General features: G+C 43.9%; 1 protein-coding gene across 1 annotated transcript in view; it reads right to left on the reverse strand.

The window, feature by feature from the left end:
- The window catches only part of WSCD1 (WSC domain containing 1), a 372,647-nt gene that overhangs the window by 146,169 nt on the left and 206,191 nt on the right, over positions 1–20,287 (reverse strand). Inside the window, exon 5 of the mRNA XM_069761266.1 lies at positions 16,991–17,106. Coding sequence (XP_069617367.1) covers positions 16,991–17,106 — 116 coding nt within the window. The remainder of the gene's footprint in view (positions 1–16,990; positions 17,107–20,287) is intronic.

Consider the following 20,287-nt stretch of genomic DNA (forward strand, 5'->3'; position numbering starts at 1 on the left):
GAGAGCTATAACTTTTTTATTTTTTCGCTGATGGAGCTGTATGTTGGCTTGTTTCTTGCGGGAGAAGATAACGTTTTCAGTAGTACCATGTTAATTTATATCCACCTCTTTGATCACATTTTATTCCACTTTTTGTTCGGTGGTATGATGATAAAGCATTGTTTTTTGCCTTGTTGTTTATTTATTTTTTATGGTGTTCACTAAAGGGGTTTACTAGTGGGACAGTTTTATAGGTTGGATCGCTGCGGATGTGGCAATATCAAATATGCATACTTTTATTATTTTTTACTCAAATATTTATTTGTAGATACAACATCCTTTAGTTTTTTTAATATTAATTTTTATAAAATATTTTTACAATTATTTAAAAAAAAAACACTTTTTTTTTTTTTAAACTTTTTTACTTTGTCCCACTATGGGACAATCATTTTTTGCAGGTTGATTGCTTCTACATCAAGGGGATGCAGCAGCATCCCCATGCTGTAGAAACTCTCAGCTCTACACTGCGCATGATCAGCATGTTTCCTAGTTACGGTGATCTGGATGTCATTATGACGACATCCTGTCACCATGGCAACGATCGGGACCCCACATCACGCAGCAGGGTCAAAGACAAAGGGGCTGTCAGCCATCTGCTGGCACCCGGAATGCTGCGATCATGTTCGATTGCAAAATTTGGGGGGTTAAAGTGCCAGGTGTCAGCTATCACAATCAGTTGACACCCGGCGGCAATCACCCGTACACCACCCGGGTGAGCGGGCGATCGTGCAGAAGTAATAATCCATCTGTGATCAAATAGGTCACATAGATGGATTACTACATCTGATGTCGGTAAGGGATTAAAAATAAAACACAGCTCCCCTCCTGTCCGCATGTTGTAACTAGCATTACAGTTCCCTTTTCATTTCTATGGATCTGAACTGCAATATCAACCCGAATCTGTGGACTGTTATGGCTCTGCTTCAGGAAAAAATCTCAACTATTTAATCCTGGACAACCCCTTTAATAATAATATTATTATTATTATTAATAATATTAATAATACCCCCCTGACGAAGGCAGACGCCGAAATGCGCGTCGGGGCAAAGCACATCCAGGGACTCCTACCAGCCTTAGCAGGTAAATACCAGGTGGCTTTTTTTCTTCACTATCTCTTCTATGCCCATCTCATTGCATATGGGTTATACTGAACACTGTCTTGTGTCATTTACTCTTCTGCCACCCCAGCATATATGCACATGCACTTTATCCAGTCACACACCTTCTGATATCCCTGCTTAGGTATATTACGTGTAGCATGACTATGATTCATTTTACTGATTATATTACATGTATACATAGATATGCACACATATGTTGAATTCTTGTCTTAGCTATACTAATTATTATCTATGCCTGTCATTAATTCTTGAATTTTGTATGTCCCTGGTGTAGTGCCCATCTTTGGTATCTGTTCTCACTCTACCACATTATCATATATTTTAATAAATTTTGTTACATATACCCTATTATTGGACTTTTTTTCGGTTTGTTTCTTCGTGTCTTGGTCTATTTTCCGATTTGTCCACCATAATATTTGATAGGTGCACATTGTTGGTGATGGTACTCCCCTTCACATAATCTTTTATGTGTACCGCGCCTAGAATTCTTCTAACTATTTAACAGTCATACATAACATAGTTAAAGATAATACAATATTAAAGTGAAATTAATGACAACCCTACCCGTAAGAGCTTACAATCTTCAATGAGGTGGGAGTGACACAAATTACAGGTACTTATTTAAAATGATGGTCTAGCCATCTTGAAGGAATGGGGGACAGATAAAGGCTGCATGAGCTAGTCATCATATAATATTTGTAGTGCTTTTGGGTGCAGTGGAGTTTGATGGAGAATTATGTTCAGATAAATAGTAAATGGGTTATATATAAAAAGGATACTTCAATTAGGGAACGTGATAGGCCGCCGTAAATAGAAGTGTTTTTAGGGAGCACATAAAACTGTGTAAGTTGTGGTTAATCGTAATTTCTTAGGGTTGAGCATTCCAAAGAATTGGTGTAACTCGGAAGAAGTCTTGGTCCTGGGAGTGGGAGGTACAGATTAATGCAGTTGTTAGTTGAAAGTCTCTTCCAGAGAATAGAGAGCGGGAAGGCCGATAAACAAAAATATGGGAGGGGATGTAGGTGGGTGACACACCTTGATAAGCTTTGTAGGTAATAACAAGCATTTTAAATTGGATCCTATAATGTATGGGCAGCCAGTGCAATGACTGACACAGAGTGGTGGCGTCCGAGTACCGATTAGCCAGATAGATGACCCTGGCTGCTGCTTAAGAATGGAATGGAGAGGGGAAAGTCGAGTGAGGGGCTAATTAATAGTCAAGGCAGGAGTAGATCAGGGCAACAGTAAAGGTTTTTGTGGTTACCATGGTGAGAAAGGGGTAGATTCTAGAGATGTTCTTCAAGTGTAAGCGACAAGGCGACAAAAGCAGGCTGAAGATTTTATATAGGAAGTGAAAGATTGGTGTCAAACATAACACCCAGACAGCGTACCTGCTGCCTAGGTGTTATTGTTGTGCACACACAAAGGGAGAAGTCAGATTTCTGGAGCTAAGTAGAAGGTGGGAGCAGAAGTTCAGGTTTGAAAAGGTTCAGTTTCAGATAGAGAGTGGACATGATGTTGGAAACTGCAGACAGTCACTGGTGTTCTGTAGTACAGCAGGGGTAGTGTCAGAAGATGAAGTATATAGTTGTGTGTCATCAGCATAAAGATAGTACTTGAAAGCCAAATTTGACAATGGTCTGTACAATTGGTGCCGTGTAGAGAGAGAAGAGAGCCAAGGACTGAACCATGAGGGACCCCAATAGTGAGAGGAAGATCAGAAGAATTTGAGCCAGCAAATGTTAGGAGTCGAGTTTCCTCTGCTGCACAGGGGGAATCTCGATCCGTGTCTGCTGCGGTCTCCCATTCTGCATTGGCCGCAGTGCAGCCTGCTCAGCGGAGATGTCGCTCCCAGCGTCTCACTGAGACTGATACTGTGCAAAGGGTTACTACTGCCTCTTCAGGCTCTGCTATTGTACCCTGCACTGATCTGCGGCGAGCAGGCTTTTCTGGGACTAAGTCCTGTTTTGCACACACTGAGCATGCCCAGGTCAAGATCTCTCAGTGGAGATCTAGGGTCACATGCTCAGGTACTGCAGCAACTTCCATTGGTCCTTCTTGGAAGGTCCTTGTAGGTGCAAGGACTAAGTCCTGCTTTGCACTCTGAGCATGCCCAGGGCAAGATCTCTCAGTGGAGATTTAGGGTCACATGCTCAGGTACTGCAGCAACTCACTTGGTCCTTCTTTGAAGGCCCTGTACGTGCTGCAACTATTTAAGGTTTGCATGGCCGCATGGCCATGAGCTAGTATCTTCCTAAGTTATGTGCTTTGCGCCAGTGTGGTCATGCGTTTGTATGTGTTCAGGGACCCGGCTGAAATAAGCCCCTAGAATGCTGCCACCTCCGGCGAGGAGATTGTGTCTGTTTGTATTCAGGGACCCGGCTGAAATAGGCCCCTAGAATGCTGGCACCTCTGGCGAGGAGTTTTGTGTGCATGCATGACCACTGACTGCTCTCATTTGGGTAGTTAGCTTGTGCCTCTGTGAAAGTCTAACAGGGCACAGAGCTTTGCTTTCTCGGCTGCTCAGCTAACAGAGCTGGTTCATACCACCATATAGTGCCGCCATTTACTTAGCAGCAGGTTCCTTCCTGCACGGTGGATCCCGGGTTGCGAATGCACCAATCCCATCTAATAAATATATTCGGTGCGTTCCGCCAACCCTAACAGCGAACGATACACGGTCAGAATGATAGGAAGAGAACCAGGAAAGAGAAGTGTTCTTTCTGCTGATTGAGTGAAGCATAGAGAGTAGGAGATGGTGGTTAACAATGTCGAAAGGTCAACAAGAATTAGCAGAGAGTAGTCCATTACATTTTGCTGTCAAAAGGTCATTGGTTATTTTGATGAATGTGGGAGTAGAACAGATGCTCCAAGAGTTTAGAGATGAAGGGGATATTGGAGACTGATCTGTAGTTATTTGTGTAGGATGGGTCAAGAGAGGGTGCTTTTACTAATGGAGTAATAATAGGGTTTTTGATGGAGGAGGTGAAGATACCAGAAGAGAGGCAGAGATTGAGGATTTTAGTTAATTGAGTAGTGACGACTGGAGATAGACTGGAGTAGGTGTGAGGGAATGGGGTCAGTAGTGCATGTAATATTACGAGAAGAAGAGAGGAGCCTGAGGACTACTTCTTCTGTGACTGAGTTAAATATGGAGAGAGAGCCAGAGGAGATGTGGGGATGGATGGGAGTCATGTCACCTGGTGGCTGGGAGCTGATTTCCCGACATATATTTTCTATTTTCTCTAGTAGGAGGCCAGATCATCAGTACATAAGTCTGTGATAGGGGCCTGCGCTTTAGGACCGAAGAGGGAGGGAAAGGTGTCAAAGAGTTTTTTGGGCTAAGGATAATCAATGGGGTAAAGTAGGTTTGTTTGGCAAGATGAAAGGCACAATTATAAGTTCTTAACATAAATTTATACTTGATAAAGTTTTCTGGTGTGCAAGTTTTCCTACATAGGCATTTGGCACTCTTAGAGCATCGCTGGAGATATCAAGGCTGTTTTACTCTGTGTTTGGAGGTTCGGAGGCTGAGGTGCGTTACTTGTTCCAGGGTGCTTCTGAGAGGGTCATTGTAGTGATATACAACCAGATCAGAACAGGAAACAGAAAAAGAAGAGATAATAATAATTTTATTTATATAGTGCCAACATATTCTGCAGCGCTTTACAGATTATAGAGGGGATTTGTACAGACAATAGACATTACAGCATAACAAAAATCACAGTTCAAAATAGATACCAATAGGAGTGAGAGCCCTGCTCGCAAGCTTACAATCTATAGGAAAAAGAGAGACACGAAAGGTGGATGGTAACAATTGCTTTCGTTGTTCGGACAAGCCATAGTGTAAGGATTGGGTGTTCATGTAAAGCTGCATGAACCAGTTAACAGCATAAGTATGTAACAGTACAGACACAGAGGGCTATTAACTGGATGAAATGTATGAGAACATAATGTGAGGTACCTGTTAGGAGTCGAGTTTCCTCTGCTGCACAGGGGGAATCTCGATCCGTCTCCGCTGCGGTCTCCCATTCTCCTCCAGCCGCAGTGGAGTCTGCTCAGCAGGGACGTCGATTCCAGCGTCTCGCTCAGTCTGACTGTGCGAAGAGTTACTGCTGCTTTTCCTGCTTCTGCCATTGAAGCCAGTGCTGGGCAGCGGCAAGTGGACGTTTCTGGATCTAAGTCCTTATTTGCACACACTCAGCATGCCCAGGACAAGATCTCCTGTTGGAGATCGAGGGTCACATGCTCAGGTACTGCAGCACATCCCATTGGTCCTTTTGGCAGGTCCTGAAAGGGCAAAACTTCTGTAGCTGTTTCCTGTGCTGCAGCTATATAAACTGCGCATGACCGCACGGCCATGCGCTAGTATTGTCTTGTAAATATGTGTATGTGTTGTGAGTGAAAGTCGCTCTTTAAATACCCTCCCTATTGAATGTCTGTTCGCGGAAGCGAAGCACGTAACACACATTACAGCTACCAGTTGCTGTGTCCGCCTGTACGGCGCCGTGCGCTTGCTCTGCGCTTTCCTGACCCAAGCCTGGGTGGTTAGTGGCGTCCATCTGTGCGGCACCGCACGCACTCTTGTGCCTTTATATTATTATTTAGTTTCCTTACACACCCAGTTGCGGTGTTGTGCCAGCAAGTGTCTAATCGGACTTCAATCCTAGTTGGGGTTGAGTTCGCTGACTTATTGCTCGCGCTCTATGCGCGGTACCGCGGTCCTGTGACGCAACAGGATCGCTTCCTTCATGCAGGGTGCAGTTAACCCGTGCGTGTATACTTGTAGTACCGCCATATAGTCCGTCTTACTAGCTGCAGGGTTTTTACCTGCACGGTGGACCTCGGACTGCGAACGCACCTAGTTCCATTTCATCTTGTACTTGGTGCGTTCCGCCAGTCCTAACAGTACCTAATTAAGTTTTAAGGTTTTTTTTGTGTGTTTGTTTTTTTTTTGAATGGGCCACACAGGGATAGTTAGGTTAATGCGTTGAGGCGGTGGGCCAGTCTAAACAAATGCATTTTTAGGGCAACTGTGGGGATTGGGGATCATTCTTATTAACCTGAGTAAGATTAGGGACAGTGGGAGTAAGTAAAGGTATGAGGGTTCATGGCTTGTAGATTTTTCAATATGTGACAGGTAGGAGTGTGCTGGGGTGGGCAAGGATTTGTGAAAGTGAATGAGAGCATGTTGTGGTCAGAGAGGGGAAGAGGTCAGTTATCTAGGCAGGAGACTGAACAGAGCCAGACAATGACAAGTTCAAGAGTATTACTATCTTTGTGTGATAGAGGTTGAAGGCTGTGAGAGGCCAAGAGAAGTGGTTAGTGTGGAGACATAGCATTGTATATTAATTAACCAGACATCTATTTTTAGCAAACCAAGAAGAATAGGCTGTTATTGTATGTTGGCTTTTGAATTTAAGAATTTCTTTCTGGCTGTTCAAGAAAATAGATTTTTGTTTGTGTAAACCTGTAATATTGACTTGTGAGCTGATATGTGATATTACATAGTGTGCTCTTATAGTTAATGACTAGAGATATGCTAATTATACATTGCATAGCCAAGATAGTTTGTTGATTTTTAAAACAGAGGAGAAAAATCTATGCAAATAGATTACAAAATCAAACAAGGCGACATGGTCGTCACCATTCTTTACCTTATCTGTGATGCTGGACTGAAGGACGCTGGTTAAACATAAAAAGAGATGATATGCCTCTGAGAGAGAGACTGAGAGAAACAGCCAGAGATCCTGCCAAGACATCCAAACATCCAGGGGACCCTACAGGACTGCTGCCAATATATCATTGCCCTTTCATGAGGGACACGGATCTATCATTCTACAAGAAACAACCTAGGGTACCTCTTTCCCAGTTGAAAGAATGCAGATCTGCTCCATTCACCATTGCTGAACTATGCATACGTTTTGAAAAAGCCAGGATTGGGACCCGCCAGTCACCAGGTTCCATGGAGATGTTCGGAGAAGCCTGGTTGTGAGCCTAAGGTCAAATGGCCTTGTACCTCAATGGACTGTCATCTTCCTATGATTGTTGTGACCTCCTCTCTGTGTGCATGTCACAGGTGGGGTAATCGGCTCTGGAAGACCTGATGTAACAGCTGCTATTTTCCCGGCAAGTCAGCGGAAGGGTGAGACTCTAATATGCACTATATTGGGGTATAATGCTGGGTTTGTTCAACGTGTTATCTGCCTGTTTTGTGGTTCAATAAAGCATTGCCACACTGTTTTACCCTCATCCTATATGGTCTGAGTAGTATTATGCCCACGTTAAAAGGATAGCGGGCATTCGGTGGGATGATCACTGATCCATGCAGTTCTAGCTAGCGGACCTGGGCGTCCTCAGACCTCCAGTTTCTCCACAGTTAGAGATAGAGGCTGGGATGCAGGTGGGGAGGTGGGGCTTTTTTATAGGGATGTTGACTTTTCCTAGTATAAGGGTTGTATGCAAATAGTCTCTTCAGAGAGTAAGAGGACTAGAACTAGTCAATGTCAACCCTTTAGCGAGCTTTATCACATGACTTAGGATAAAAACCAAACCAGAATCTCAATTTGCAGGCACTGTGTTTCAAGGTACTGCCTCTCGTTTGGCTTTTATCCTAAGTCAGGTGACAAGACTCGTTAAAGGGTCAAGACTAAGGGCCTGTAAGGCTTGAAACGTGTCGATCCGGTCTCCACCATGTTATTTTATATGATCTTCATTTTTTTTCTTTGTTTTCAGCCATATCAAAATCAATGTGATGTTATATGCATAAAATAATATTTTGTTTTGTCTGCTTGATTTTTCCACATTTTCTTCTATGATCAGACCATGTTCCTTCATGGTCAGACACAGCCATTACACAATACACAGCAGGGGCACGTTTATAAGATTATTTCAGCACAGGAACATTTTTATTCAATAAATCTAATTATGGAACTTATTTTAATTCCATAATCTATTGGTTAAAATGCACTGAAAAAATGTAACAAAATGTAAAAAAGTTTTGGCTTTCTGGGATTGCAACTCGACTCCATGCATTACAAGAGAAAGTTCTCACAACTGTCCTGTAACTTTACTACACTATGCACCTCTGTACTCATCACTTAACCAGCAAAGATTTCTATCTTCTACAAGTAAACAGTTTGTTCCATTCAATGGTTGCAAAGTTTATTAAAATCCTTTTCCTCCTTCAATTGTTAAGCTGTAATAAATGTAATACCCCTTTAAGTCTTGCTTAGGAAGCAATATATGCTTAATAATTAGATCATTTATTTCAGTCCATCTGATTAACTGTTTTATTTCTTTGTTCCGTAGATTCAGGGCATGCAATTAAAAAGAGATATCCAATTTGTATTCTAATTATCGTACATATAGGAGAGCACATGGAACTGCAGCTTGTGCTGTAAAGGACAAGCTAAATTACTGTCCTACTGTACTAACAAAACATTTGTTATAATTGCCAGCCGGGATTGTACGGTGACATTTTCTTTATTTTCTATATTTATTAGTCTTTTATACAGTACAATATATAACAAGCTTATAAGATGACCCCGTGTAAGGAAAAGGTTGACTTTTGAGTTGACAATGTATGAACTATAGTTTCTGCACCTAGTAAATTGCCTCTGTCAGCGGACAACCCTAATTAACACATGTCATATTTACCCACATGACTGAGACTTATGGATGCCGATATCATTAACTAACTATATTCTATAAATATTCTATAGAGTAAAGATCATTTTTCAATCCAAGGAAATAGCACAGCATTACCAGCTGAGATAAATGTTTGCTTTCATTAATCGGAATAGTGTTATGTTTGCTAATGACAGGTGTTATGAAGGCAATACAGAAACACAGTGTGCTTAGCGATCAGAGCGCACACAGTGATCTGACAAATACCCAAAAATACAAGAACGAGCTCTGAGACGTGGAAACTCTGTAGACTGCACACCTGATCCTATCCTAAACACAACTAAAAGCGGCTGTGGATTGCGCCTAACAACTACCTAGGCAACTCGGCACAGCCTAAGAAACTAGCTAGCCTGAAGATAGAAAAATAGGCCTGACTTGCCCCAGAGAAATTCCCCAAAGGAAAAGGCAGCCCCCCACATATAATGACTGTGAGTAAGATGAAAAGACAAAACGTAGGGATGAAATAGATTCAGCAAAGTGGGGCCCGATATTCTAGGACAGAGAGAGGACAGTAAAGCGAACTTTGCAGTCTACAAAAAACCCTAAAGCAAAACCACGCAAAGGGGGCAAAAAAAAACCACCGTGCCGAACTAACGGCACGGCGGTACACCCTTTGCGTCTCAGAGCTTCCAGCAAAACAAAAGACAAGCTGGACAGAAAAAAAGCAACAAAAAAGCAAAAAGCACTTAGCTATACAGAGCAGCAGGTCACAGGAACAATCAGGAGAAGCTCAGATCCAACACTGAAACATTGACAAGGAGCAAGGATAGCAGCATCAGGCGGAGTTAAGTAATGAAGCAGTTAACGAGCTCACCAGAACACCTGAGGGAGAAAGCTCAGAAGCTGCAGTACCACTTGTGACCACAGGAGTGAATTCAGCCACAGAATTCACAACAGTACCCCCCCTTGAGGAGGGGTCACCGAACCCTCACCAGAGCCCCCAGGCCGACCAGGATGAGCCGCATGAAAGGCACGAACAAGATCGGAAGCATGAACATCAGAGGCAAAAACCCAGGAATTATCTTCCTGAGCATAACCCTTCCATTTAACCAGATACTGGAGTTTCCGTCTAGAAACACGAGAATCCAAAATCTTCTCCACAATATACTCCAATTCCCCCTCCACCAAAACCAGGGCAGGAGGCTCAACAGATGGAACCATAGGTGCCACGTATCTCCGCAACAACGACCTATGGAATACATTATGTATGGAAAAGGAGTCTGGGAGGGTCAAACGAAAAGACACAGGATTGAGAACCTCAGAAATCCTATACGGACCAATAAAACGAGGTTTAAATTTAGGAGAGGAAACCTTCATAGGAATATGACGAGAAGATAACCAAACCAGATCCCCAACACGAAGTCGGGGACCCACACGGCGTCTGCGATTAGCGAAAAGTTGAGCTTTCTCCTGGGACAAGATCAAATTGTCCACTACCTGAGTCCAGATCTGCTGCAACCTATCCACCACAGAATCCACACCAGGACAGTCCGAAGACTCAACCTGTCCTGAAGAGAAACGAGGATGGAACCCAGAATTGCAAAAAAATGGAGAAACCAAGGTAGCCGAGCTGGCCCGATTATTAAGGGCGAACTCAGCCAACGGCAAAAAGGACACCCAATCATCCTGGTCTGCAGAAACAAAACATCTCAGATATGTTTCCAAGGTCTGATTGGTTCTTTCGGTCTGGCCATTAGTCTGAGGATGGAAAGCCGAGGAAAAGGATAGGTCAATGCCCATCCTACCACAAATAACGAGCTCACCAGAACACCTGAGGGAGAAAGCTCAGAAGCTGCAGTACCACTTGTGACCACAGGAGTGAATTCAGCCACAGAATTCACAACAGAATAGTTCTACTATACAAGTAGGCACCAATTCGCAAAATACCCTTGCGACGGTGACATCTGTACATTCAAGAATTTCTATGAAAGGAGATACAGGAAAGATATATATCTTGGTACAGTGTTAGCCAGTAGATAGAAAAATATTTAGAATTGAGAGTCCCCAGTGGTTGATACCTTTTGTGCATAAATATGTGATTCTCCAGAATTTCTTTTCGTCAATGCCTGATGAAGAGGCCTGAGTAGTCTCGAAAGCTCGCAATTTGTTACCATCTTTTAAGTTAGCCATTAAAAGGTATGAACCACTGAGGACTCTCAATTCTAAATACTTTTCTATGAAAGCAGAGAACTAGCATCTATAGGCATGCCATTGTTTTCACAGTCTAGGAAAGCACATCAAACTATGTTTTCCTACTTAAAGGACCATCACAATAAAAAGTTATACTGTGCAGCAGAGTTGAGCGACTTACTTTTTTAGGATCAAGTCGGGTTTTGCGAAACCCGACTTTGTCAAAAGTCGGGTCGGGTAAAATCGGCCGATTATTGCGAAAAGTCAGGGGCCGACTGAAACACGAAACCCAATGCAAGTCAATGGGGAATCAAAGTCGGCAGTTAGTGGAGGACAGGAAAACACCTACAGTGCCCATTTTAATGCCAAAAACATCAATTCTTATTACTTAAGCTTGTCAATCTTAATTTACTTTATAATAATAGTTAGGCATTGAAAACTGTGGGTCATTTGGCTAAAGTTGTGGGGGGTAGGGCTGGCTCAAGATTTTCGTGGGCCCAGGAAACGCGGAATACGTCACGGCGGTGAAGCAGGGAGAGGTAAGTATTTCAACTTTGCAAGTACTGTGATCCTGAGCAAGCAGGGGGGCCCACACTTTGGCACTGGCACAGGGCCCCTCATAGTACGGTGGTGTGTTTGACGGCGAGTGGCGCCTCCCACTGGCAGAGACACTTTTGCGTACTATGAGGGGCCCTGTGCCAGTGACGTCGCCAATGAGTATGCCCCCTCACCTGATGAAGGAACCTGCACTTTCATCTGCACCTTCCTCTTTGTCCCCGTGTAAGGTGGTATAGTATGTGGGAAGGGGAACCTGACTTTAGGTACCTTCACACTGAGCAACTTTAGAACGATAACAATAGCGATCCGTGACGTTGCAGCATCCTGGATAGCGATATCGTTGTGTTTGACATGCAGCAGCGATCAGGATCCTGCTGTGACATCGCTGGTCAGAGCTAGAAGGCCAGAACATTATTTCGTTGCTGGATCACCTGCTAACATCGCTGAATCGGCGTGTGTGACTCCGATCCAGCGATGTGTTCACTTGTAACCAGGGTAAACATCGGGTTACTAAGCACATGGCCGCGCTTAGTAACCCGATATTTAACCTGGTTACCATTGTAAATGTAAAAAAAAAAAAAAACACTACATACTTACATTCCGGTGTCTGTCGCGTCCCCCTGCGTCAGCTTCACTGCACTGTGTCAGCGCCGGCCAGCCGTAAAGCAGAGCACAGCGGTGACATCACCGCTCTGCTTTACGGCCGGCGCTTACACAGTTCAGGGAAGCTGACGCCGGGGGACGCGACAGACACCAGAATGTAGGTATGTAGTGTTTGGTTTTTTTTACATTTACAATGGTAACCAGGGTAAACATCGGGTTACTAAGCTCGGCCCTGCGCTTAGTAACTCAATGTTTACCCTGGTTACCCGGGGACTTCGGCATCATTGGTCGCTGGAGAGCTGTCTGTGTGTCAGCTCTCCAGCGACCACACAACGACTAAAGAGAGACGCTGCAGCGATCGGCATCGTTGTCTATATCGCTGCAGCATCGCTTAATGTGACGGTACCTTTTCAGCAAGGTCAGATTCAAGCTGTGTAGAGTGCAAGGGGAATGTAGAGGTCTGGGTCAATGTACCAGCAGACTCATCTAGCAGTGGCTGGGCAATGGGCAGGATGAGGAGGAAACACAGATATAGGCCCAAATAATAAAGTGGGCTAAATGCAGTTCAAAATTGGTAACAGGACTAACCAGCCCCCTTTGTTCAGTGGAGTACAACTGTAATGAGTGGCAGACACAGTTAGTAGGCCCAAAAAATAAAGTAGGCTAAACGCAGTTCAAAATTGGTAACAGGACTAAACAGGTGGCATAGCTAGGTACAGGGGTGGGCTCCTCTACTGAGTAGCAGACAGTGGTAGTAGGCGCAAAGTATTAACTGGTCTAAATGGAGGCCAGGGCCCCTGTATATTTTAACTATCATCTATCATTTCAACAAATTTGTATTGGCAGTGCCATTGAAGGATTTGACAGCACAGACTACACAGTGGTGGAGCAGGGAGAGGTAAGTATAGCAAGTAGTAGAGCACTGTCCGAGCTGGGGGCAACACTCTCTCGTGGGCGGCAGTACTGGCACAGGGCCCCTCATATTACAACGGTGTGTCTGACGTTGGTTGTGCACCACCACCGTCAGAGACACTTCATTGCACTATGAGGGACCCTGTGCCAGTGCTGTTGCTAAAGAGTGGGCACACCCACCTGTCCAGGCAAACGGCACTCGCATGGGTGCTTGCGCCAGGTGGTGACCACAGCCCTGTGGGGGGAGTCATCCCATTTAGGGAGGTATAAAAATGGCCTATGTTGGAAATTCAGCAGCTGCATTGGAGGAATTGGAGAAGTCAGAAAGAGGAGGCCAAAAGCAAGACATTTTTCCGGCAAGCTACGTGTGAGCAGGGGAAGGTGGGGCAAAATAATTTGAAATTCATGATTGGTTCATTTTAATGAAGGTTAGATCATCAACATTCTGGGTAGCCAGACGTGTCCTTTTTTCGGTCAGTATTGAACCAGCAGCACTTAAGACTCTTTCTGATAGCACACTAGAAGCAGGGCAAGCGAGTTCCTGTAATGCATATTCTGCCAATTCAGGCCAGGTGTCTATTTTAGATGCCCAGTAATTAAAGGGGAATGACATGTGAGGGAGAACATCGATAAGGGAGGAAAAGTAGTTCGTAACCATACTGGACAAATGCTGTCTCCTGTCACTTTGAATCGATGCAGCAGTACCGGTCGTGTCAGCGGTCATTGCAAAATCACTCCACAAACTGGTCATAAAACCCCTCTGTCCAACGGCACTTTGAATTTGTGCACCTCTAACACCTCTGCCATGTTGCCCCCTAAGGCTCGCGTGAGAACCATCACCGCCGCTGTATGCTGGGAATGCCTGAACCAAACGGTCTACAAAAGTTGCTTGTTTGGTAGCCAATATTTGCTCAAGGTGCTCATGTGGCATGATATTTTGTAATTTTCCTTTATATTGTGGATCCAGGAGGCAGGCCAACCAGTAATCGTCATTGGTCATCATTTTGATAATGCGGGGGTCCCTTTTTAGGATACGCAAGGAATACTGAGCCATGTGGGCCAATGTTCCAGGTGTCAATTCACTGCTTGTGCTGGGTTGAGGAGCACTTTCTTGCAAATCAACATCACTTGTGTCCCGCAAAAACCCTGTACCTGACCTTGCCACACCACCAGTTTGTATTGCCCCCTGAGAAGCATCCTCCTCCCATAAATATTCATCCCCATCATCCTCCCCCTACTCCTCTTCGTCTGCCACCTCGTCCAGGAGAGTTTCCTGAGCAGACAATGGCTGACTGTCATCAAGGCTTCCCTCCTCCTCTGCTGCAGACGCCAGCTCCTTAATGTGTGTCAAACTTTGCATCAGCAGACGCATTAGTGGGACGCTCATGCTTATGATGGCGTCATCTGCACTTACCAGCCGTGTGCATTAATACAATAAGCCCCTTCAGACCAGAGAGTGACAGGGGAATACATACAGACTATTGCTTGTCTATCTAAAGTAGGGTCCTCAATCTATCTTATCTTGAGAGCACGGGCATTAACATCCAGGATAGGTCTTCCCACCACTGCAGTAGTGACACCAATAGCTTCCAATATCGGTATCATGACAGTTAACGCTTCCCTGAAGAAATCACACAAAGGCAGGATATGTAAATGCAGGAGTTTCCACAGTACCAACCCCAGGCCATTATGTGCAACTTCCAGATCTGCCCTTCTGTGAGGCTATTCACAAAAGTCATCATGAGGAGACCTTCTCTTTATAGATGTTTCTTACACCTGATGCTAATGCACCAAGGTGGCAGAAAGCAGTGAGCCACATTTCATGGGTCCGTGGGCCAAAGTTTGTGGAAGCCTGATCTAGAGCATAGTATTGACAGTGTCTTATATTGACCACTAGAAGTTTAAATGGACTTTCTCTAATTTCCCTACCCTATGCTCTTTTTGTCCCAGTCTGCACGCTAGATTAATGTGAGCTGAACGATGCTGTGGCTTATCGCTTGGCCGGTACACACCTCAGTTAACTGTCCCATACACAAGAGCGCTCGTTTGTCTGAGTAATCCAGTTTTCTCTATGAGAAAGCAACCAACTGACAAGTCGAAAGACGGCATATCTTCAGGAGAATAATGAGTTTGGGAACTAAAAATTGGATATTCGACACCAACATCTCTAGCGACCATCAGTCGGAAGGCGCTCCCATACACATTAGATCCTCAGTTGAACCAATCGATATCAGTGGGTTCAGCCAATCTAAGTCTGATGTGCATGCCTTAAAAAAGGAATTATCATCCTGTAGCCCCAAGTCAAAACTAAAATATTTTAAGGTTCCTTTTTTTATGGAAAGCCCTAAAAACACATTATCAAAACATAACTTCATAAGAATTACTTTTGGTCAGTTTTATCATATTTTCTGAAGACATATTGAATAAGCTAGTGATGAAACACACAGTACCTAAGTTGGCATATTCTAATTTTAAAGTCTTTTTGTGCAGTGTTTGAAAAAAGTATTTTTTAGCTTCTTTCAAGTACTTTATGCCTAAATAAGCGGCAAAAATAAATGACTGATTATTTACGTGGCTTACACTAGTTAATATATACAGAGACGAAAAAAAAGTCAGCAGAAAAATTACCACAAAAATGACCAAAAACACAATGACAACACAGCGTCAATCTGGCCACTGCTGCGGAGTTGAATTATTCTTAATTATGACAGATGTAATGTTCCTTTGTTCAGTAGGTGAAGGAACATGAACCATTGTTTCATATGATTTTCTATGTTGACTCATGTTTTATGTTAATCTGTGGAATGCCTGCTGATTATGTATCGGCCCCCTGCAGTGTAATAGTCTGTACAACTTGGATGATAAATATGTAAGCTAATTTAACAACTGAAGAATGAGGGATTATCTCCCCCCATCTTCCCCAATCTTGTGGGACAATGCGCTGAATCAAAGCTGTGAAATATAACAAGGGGACTGCCTCTATTTCTATAGAGAATCTACAGGACATCAGCCCAAGGAACCATGGCTCCAGCAAGTGTAATACAGATTTCCTCCACTGCCCATCAATGAACCCATGAAGATGTTTGGAGAACCCACATTAGGGCAATCAGGTCATCTGGCCACATACCTCAATGTGGTTGGTTAGCTTTCAAAGCTTGCCACTACCTCTTCTTTGTGGGGACCCACCAAAACGGGGTGCTATTGCATGGGTAGTTGACCATGGATGCCCCGAAGTCACAGTGGTTCTAATCCCTGGCAAGCCAGCAAAAGTGTTAGACTCTGTCATTTGCCAAATCTTTTGTACTTGCTGGGACTGTACTATATGTTGTTGTTAGCAGGAGTTGGATACATATGTTACAGTTATGGTGTCAGTCATCTGGAAGAGCATATACTGTCTCTGCAGACTATACCGATGGGAGATAAAAAAAAGCTGTGGGCCAACCAAAAGTTTGGAAACAGTAGGTATCAACTGGTACAGGGGCAGTGGAACTACCCGTCCTGGATTGGGATCTTGTGAACTAGTGTTATCTCATAGTGGCCATCTACTTGGAGTTGCTATAAGACTGTGGACTGGAGAAATTAAAAAAATTGCATCGTTAACCTGCCTAGGTGATTAATATGACCCATAACCTCAGATCTTCACAGACACCAAACAAGATGCTTTAGGAAAAACAATGCCAAAAAGTCAGCTGGTACGTCAGCCTCTGAAAGATGCCATATGCGCACATCATTAGAAAGAAATCATTACATCATTTTATTAGGGAACAAATACAAACTTGTTCTGAGGATTTTTAAGAGCTGACTACCAGACATGCTTGACCTTCAGTATAAACTGCATACAGCATTGATGAGCCTTAGAGTAAACGCTTCTTATGTGATTTAATTATTATTCAATCAAACAAAATATAAGAGCTTGAATATCAGTAAATTTCACTTACTTTAGTAGAACAGAAATCCAAGCATACATTTGTAGACAAGTTGAAGAATGATGCAGGAAATATGTCACTTCCATTTTCTGGGGCTCTGAAGCATCCTCGGTAAGTAGAATTCCTTCCTATAAGAAAAATGAAAACAAGAACCTCATGAAGTCATATTGTAATGTTGAAATCTGTTGAAGTGGACTAATTACCATTAAATGCTGCCCTATTCATAAGTAATCTGTCTGCAGGTTTTTGCTATTTAATCTGAGAGCAGCAGTGATGTGTTGCTAATTAGGCATGTTGCAGTTCAGACAATCAGTATTTTATGTGCAGGGTATTATTACTAGATGACTACAACTCACAGGACCAGCAGTCAAGCAAATCTGCCTAACAACGCCACACCACTGATTCACAGTATACACATGAAGCTGCCCATCGGGGCGGTGGTTGGGGTAATACATAGCTCAGAAGTCTTAAGGTACCTTCACACATAACGATATCGTTAACGATATCGTTGCTTTTTGTGTTGTAGCAACGATATCGTTAAGGAAATCGTTATGTGTGACAGCGACCAACGATCAGGCCCCTGCTGGGAGATCGTTGGTCGCTGAACAAAGTCCAGAACTTTATTTCGTCGCTGGATCTCCCGTGGACATCGCTGGATCGGCGTGTGTGACACCGATCCAGCGATGTCTTCACTGGTAACCAGGGTAAACATCAGGTAACTAAGCGCAGGACCGCACTTAGTAACCCGATGTTTACCCTGGTTACCAGCGTAAAAGTAAAAAAAAACAAACAGTACATACTTACCTACCGCTGTCTGTCCCCGGCGCTGTGCTCTGCACTCCTCCTGTACTGGCTGTGAGCGTCGGTCAGCCGGAAAGCAGAGTGGTGACGTCACCGCTCTGCTTTCCGGCCGCTGTGCTCACAGTCAGTACAGGAGGAGTGCAGAGAAGCAGAGCGCCGGGGACAGACAGCGGTAGGTAAGTATGTAGTGGTTTTTTTTTTAACTTTTACGCTGGTAACCAGGGTAAACATCGGGTTACTAAGCGTGGCCCTGCGCTTAGTTACCCGATGTTTACCCTGGTTACCCGGGGACTTCGGGATCGTTGGTTGCTGGAGAGCTGTCTGTGTGACAGCTCTCCAGCGACCAAACAGTGACGCTGCAGCGATCCGGATCGTTGTCGGTATCGCTGCAGCGTCGCTTAATGTGAAGGGGCCATTACCCCTGCCACATCTACATCAAATAAACAAGGATCCTATTGAAACTACAACAAGCAGTCCAATAAGTGATGTACTGCTGCAGAAAGGCAGATTATTTGGAAAAAAAACTGACGGATTACCTTTAAAAGGCAGGGTACAATATTGTGCTAAATTGTGCACAAAATATTGTGTGTTTGGACGAATGACAGGATCAAAAGATACACTGGACTCATACTTAACCGAGAGCAGTATGTATATGAAAACTTGGCACTCTAAAAGGATGAAGTGAAGCAAGTGACTCCCACCACAGTGCTGCATACATGATTCTCCCACAGCCACCCTAAGGAACATGATGTTCTTTTGTATTTTCTCTAGGATTACCTGGCTAAAGGTACCGTCACACAGACCAACTTCACAACAATATCGCTAGCGATCCGTGACGTTACAGCATCCTGGCTAGCGATATCGTTGTGCTTGACGGCGGGTGGCGCCTCCCACTGGCAGAGACACTTTTGCGTACTATGAGGGGCCCTGTGCCAGTGACGTCGCCAATGAGTATGCCCCCTCACCTGATGAAGTAACCGGCACTTTCATCTGCACCTTCCTCTTTGTCCCCGTGTAAGGTGGTATAGTATGTGGGAAGGGGAACCTGACTTTAGGTACCTTCACACTGAGCAACTTTAGAACGATAACGATAGCGATCCGTGACGTTGCAGCATCCTGGCTAGCGATATCGTTGTGTTTGACACGCAGCAGCGATCTGGATCCTGTGGTCACATCGTTGGTCGGAGCAGAAAGTCCAGAACTTTATTTTGTCGCTGGATCTCCCGCTGTCATCGCTGGATCGGCGTGTGTGATGCCGATTCAGCGATGTCTTTACTGGTAACCAGGGTAAATATCGGGTTACTAAGCGCAGGGCCGCGCTTAGTAACCTGATGTTTACCCTGGTTACCAGTGTAAATGTAAAAAAAAAAAAAAACACAACATACTTACATTCCGGTGTCTGTGGCGTCCCCCCGGCGTTCTGCTTCCCTGCACTCCTCCTGCATCCTGTGTCAGCGCCGGCCAGCCGTAAAGCAATTACAGTGGTGACGTCACCGCTCTGCTTTTACGGCCAGCACTTACACAGTGCAGGGAAGCAGAAAGCCGGGGGACGCGACAGGAATGTAAGTATGTACTGTTTATTTTTTTTACATTTACACTGGTAACCAGGGTAAACATCGGGTTACTAAGCGCGGCCCTGCGCTTAGTAACCCGATGTTTACCCTGGTTACCAGGGGACTTCGCATAGTTGGTCGCTGAAGAGCTGTCTGTGTGACAGCTCTCCAGCGACCATACAGTGACGCTGCAGCAATCGGCATCATTGTCGGTATCGCTGCAGCGTCGCTAAATGTGACGGTACCTTAAGTTATGACTGGAGCCACTTAAGGAGAAATATACTTATTAAAACTGCATTGAAAAAGTAATGGAAACTAAGTGATAGTGGAGATACAAAACCAGGAAACATGCAGGTAGGAATATTATTTCTCCTCCAACAGCTATTTTCAAGCAAAACAACGAACTGCGTTTTATAAATGACAACCCCATATCGAGCAATAATGGATGTCTATCATTGCTGTCACAAAGAACAGCAATATCTTTATACCAAGGGAGGTAATAACTTGTGTCTCAAAAACAAAACAGACTTTATGTTTAGTAGGTAAAAGTTAGTCACAAGCGCCATTCAACTTTATAATCTGCATGGCATTTCAAGAAAACATTATCTAAAGTCAAGAATTCCAGTTAAAAAGGAGTTCAAGAAAATCAAGAATGCAAGGATTTGGAAGTGTCAAACAGTCAAATTTTATTCACAATAGAACATAAATCACAGATCAGAAATTGAAAGTTAGATATTTTTGCATTTCAACTAAAAAAAAATAAGTAACTTAGACATTTATGGCAACAACACAAGTCCAAAAAGTTGGGACACGATTAACAAAAGGGAGGAAAAGTAAGAGGTACTAATGGAAAATTAAAATCACACGACTGTATGTTAGAGAGGCAGAGTTTCTAAAATGCAAATATCATCAGAAGTTCACAAATCTGTGAACAACTGCATCTAAAATTGTGGAA

The sequence above is a fragment of the Ranitomeya imitator genome, chromosome 3, assembly GCF_032444005.1.
Source record: "Ranitomeya imitator isolate aRanImi1 chromosome 3, aRanImi1.pri, whole genome shotgun sequence".
In the NCBI taxonomy this organism is placed as follows: Eukaryota; Metazoa; Chordata; class Amphibia; order Anura; family Dendrobatidae; genus Ranitomeya; species Ranitomeya imitator.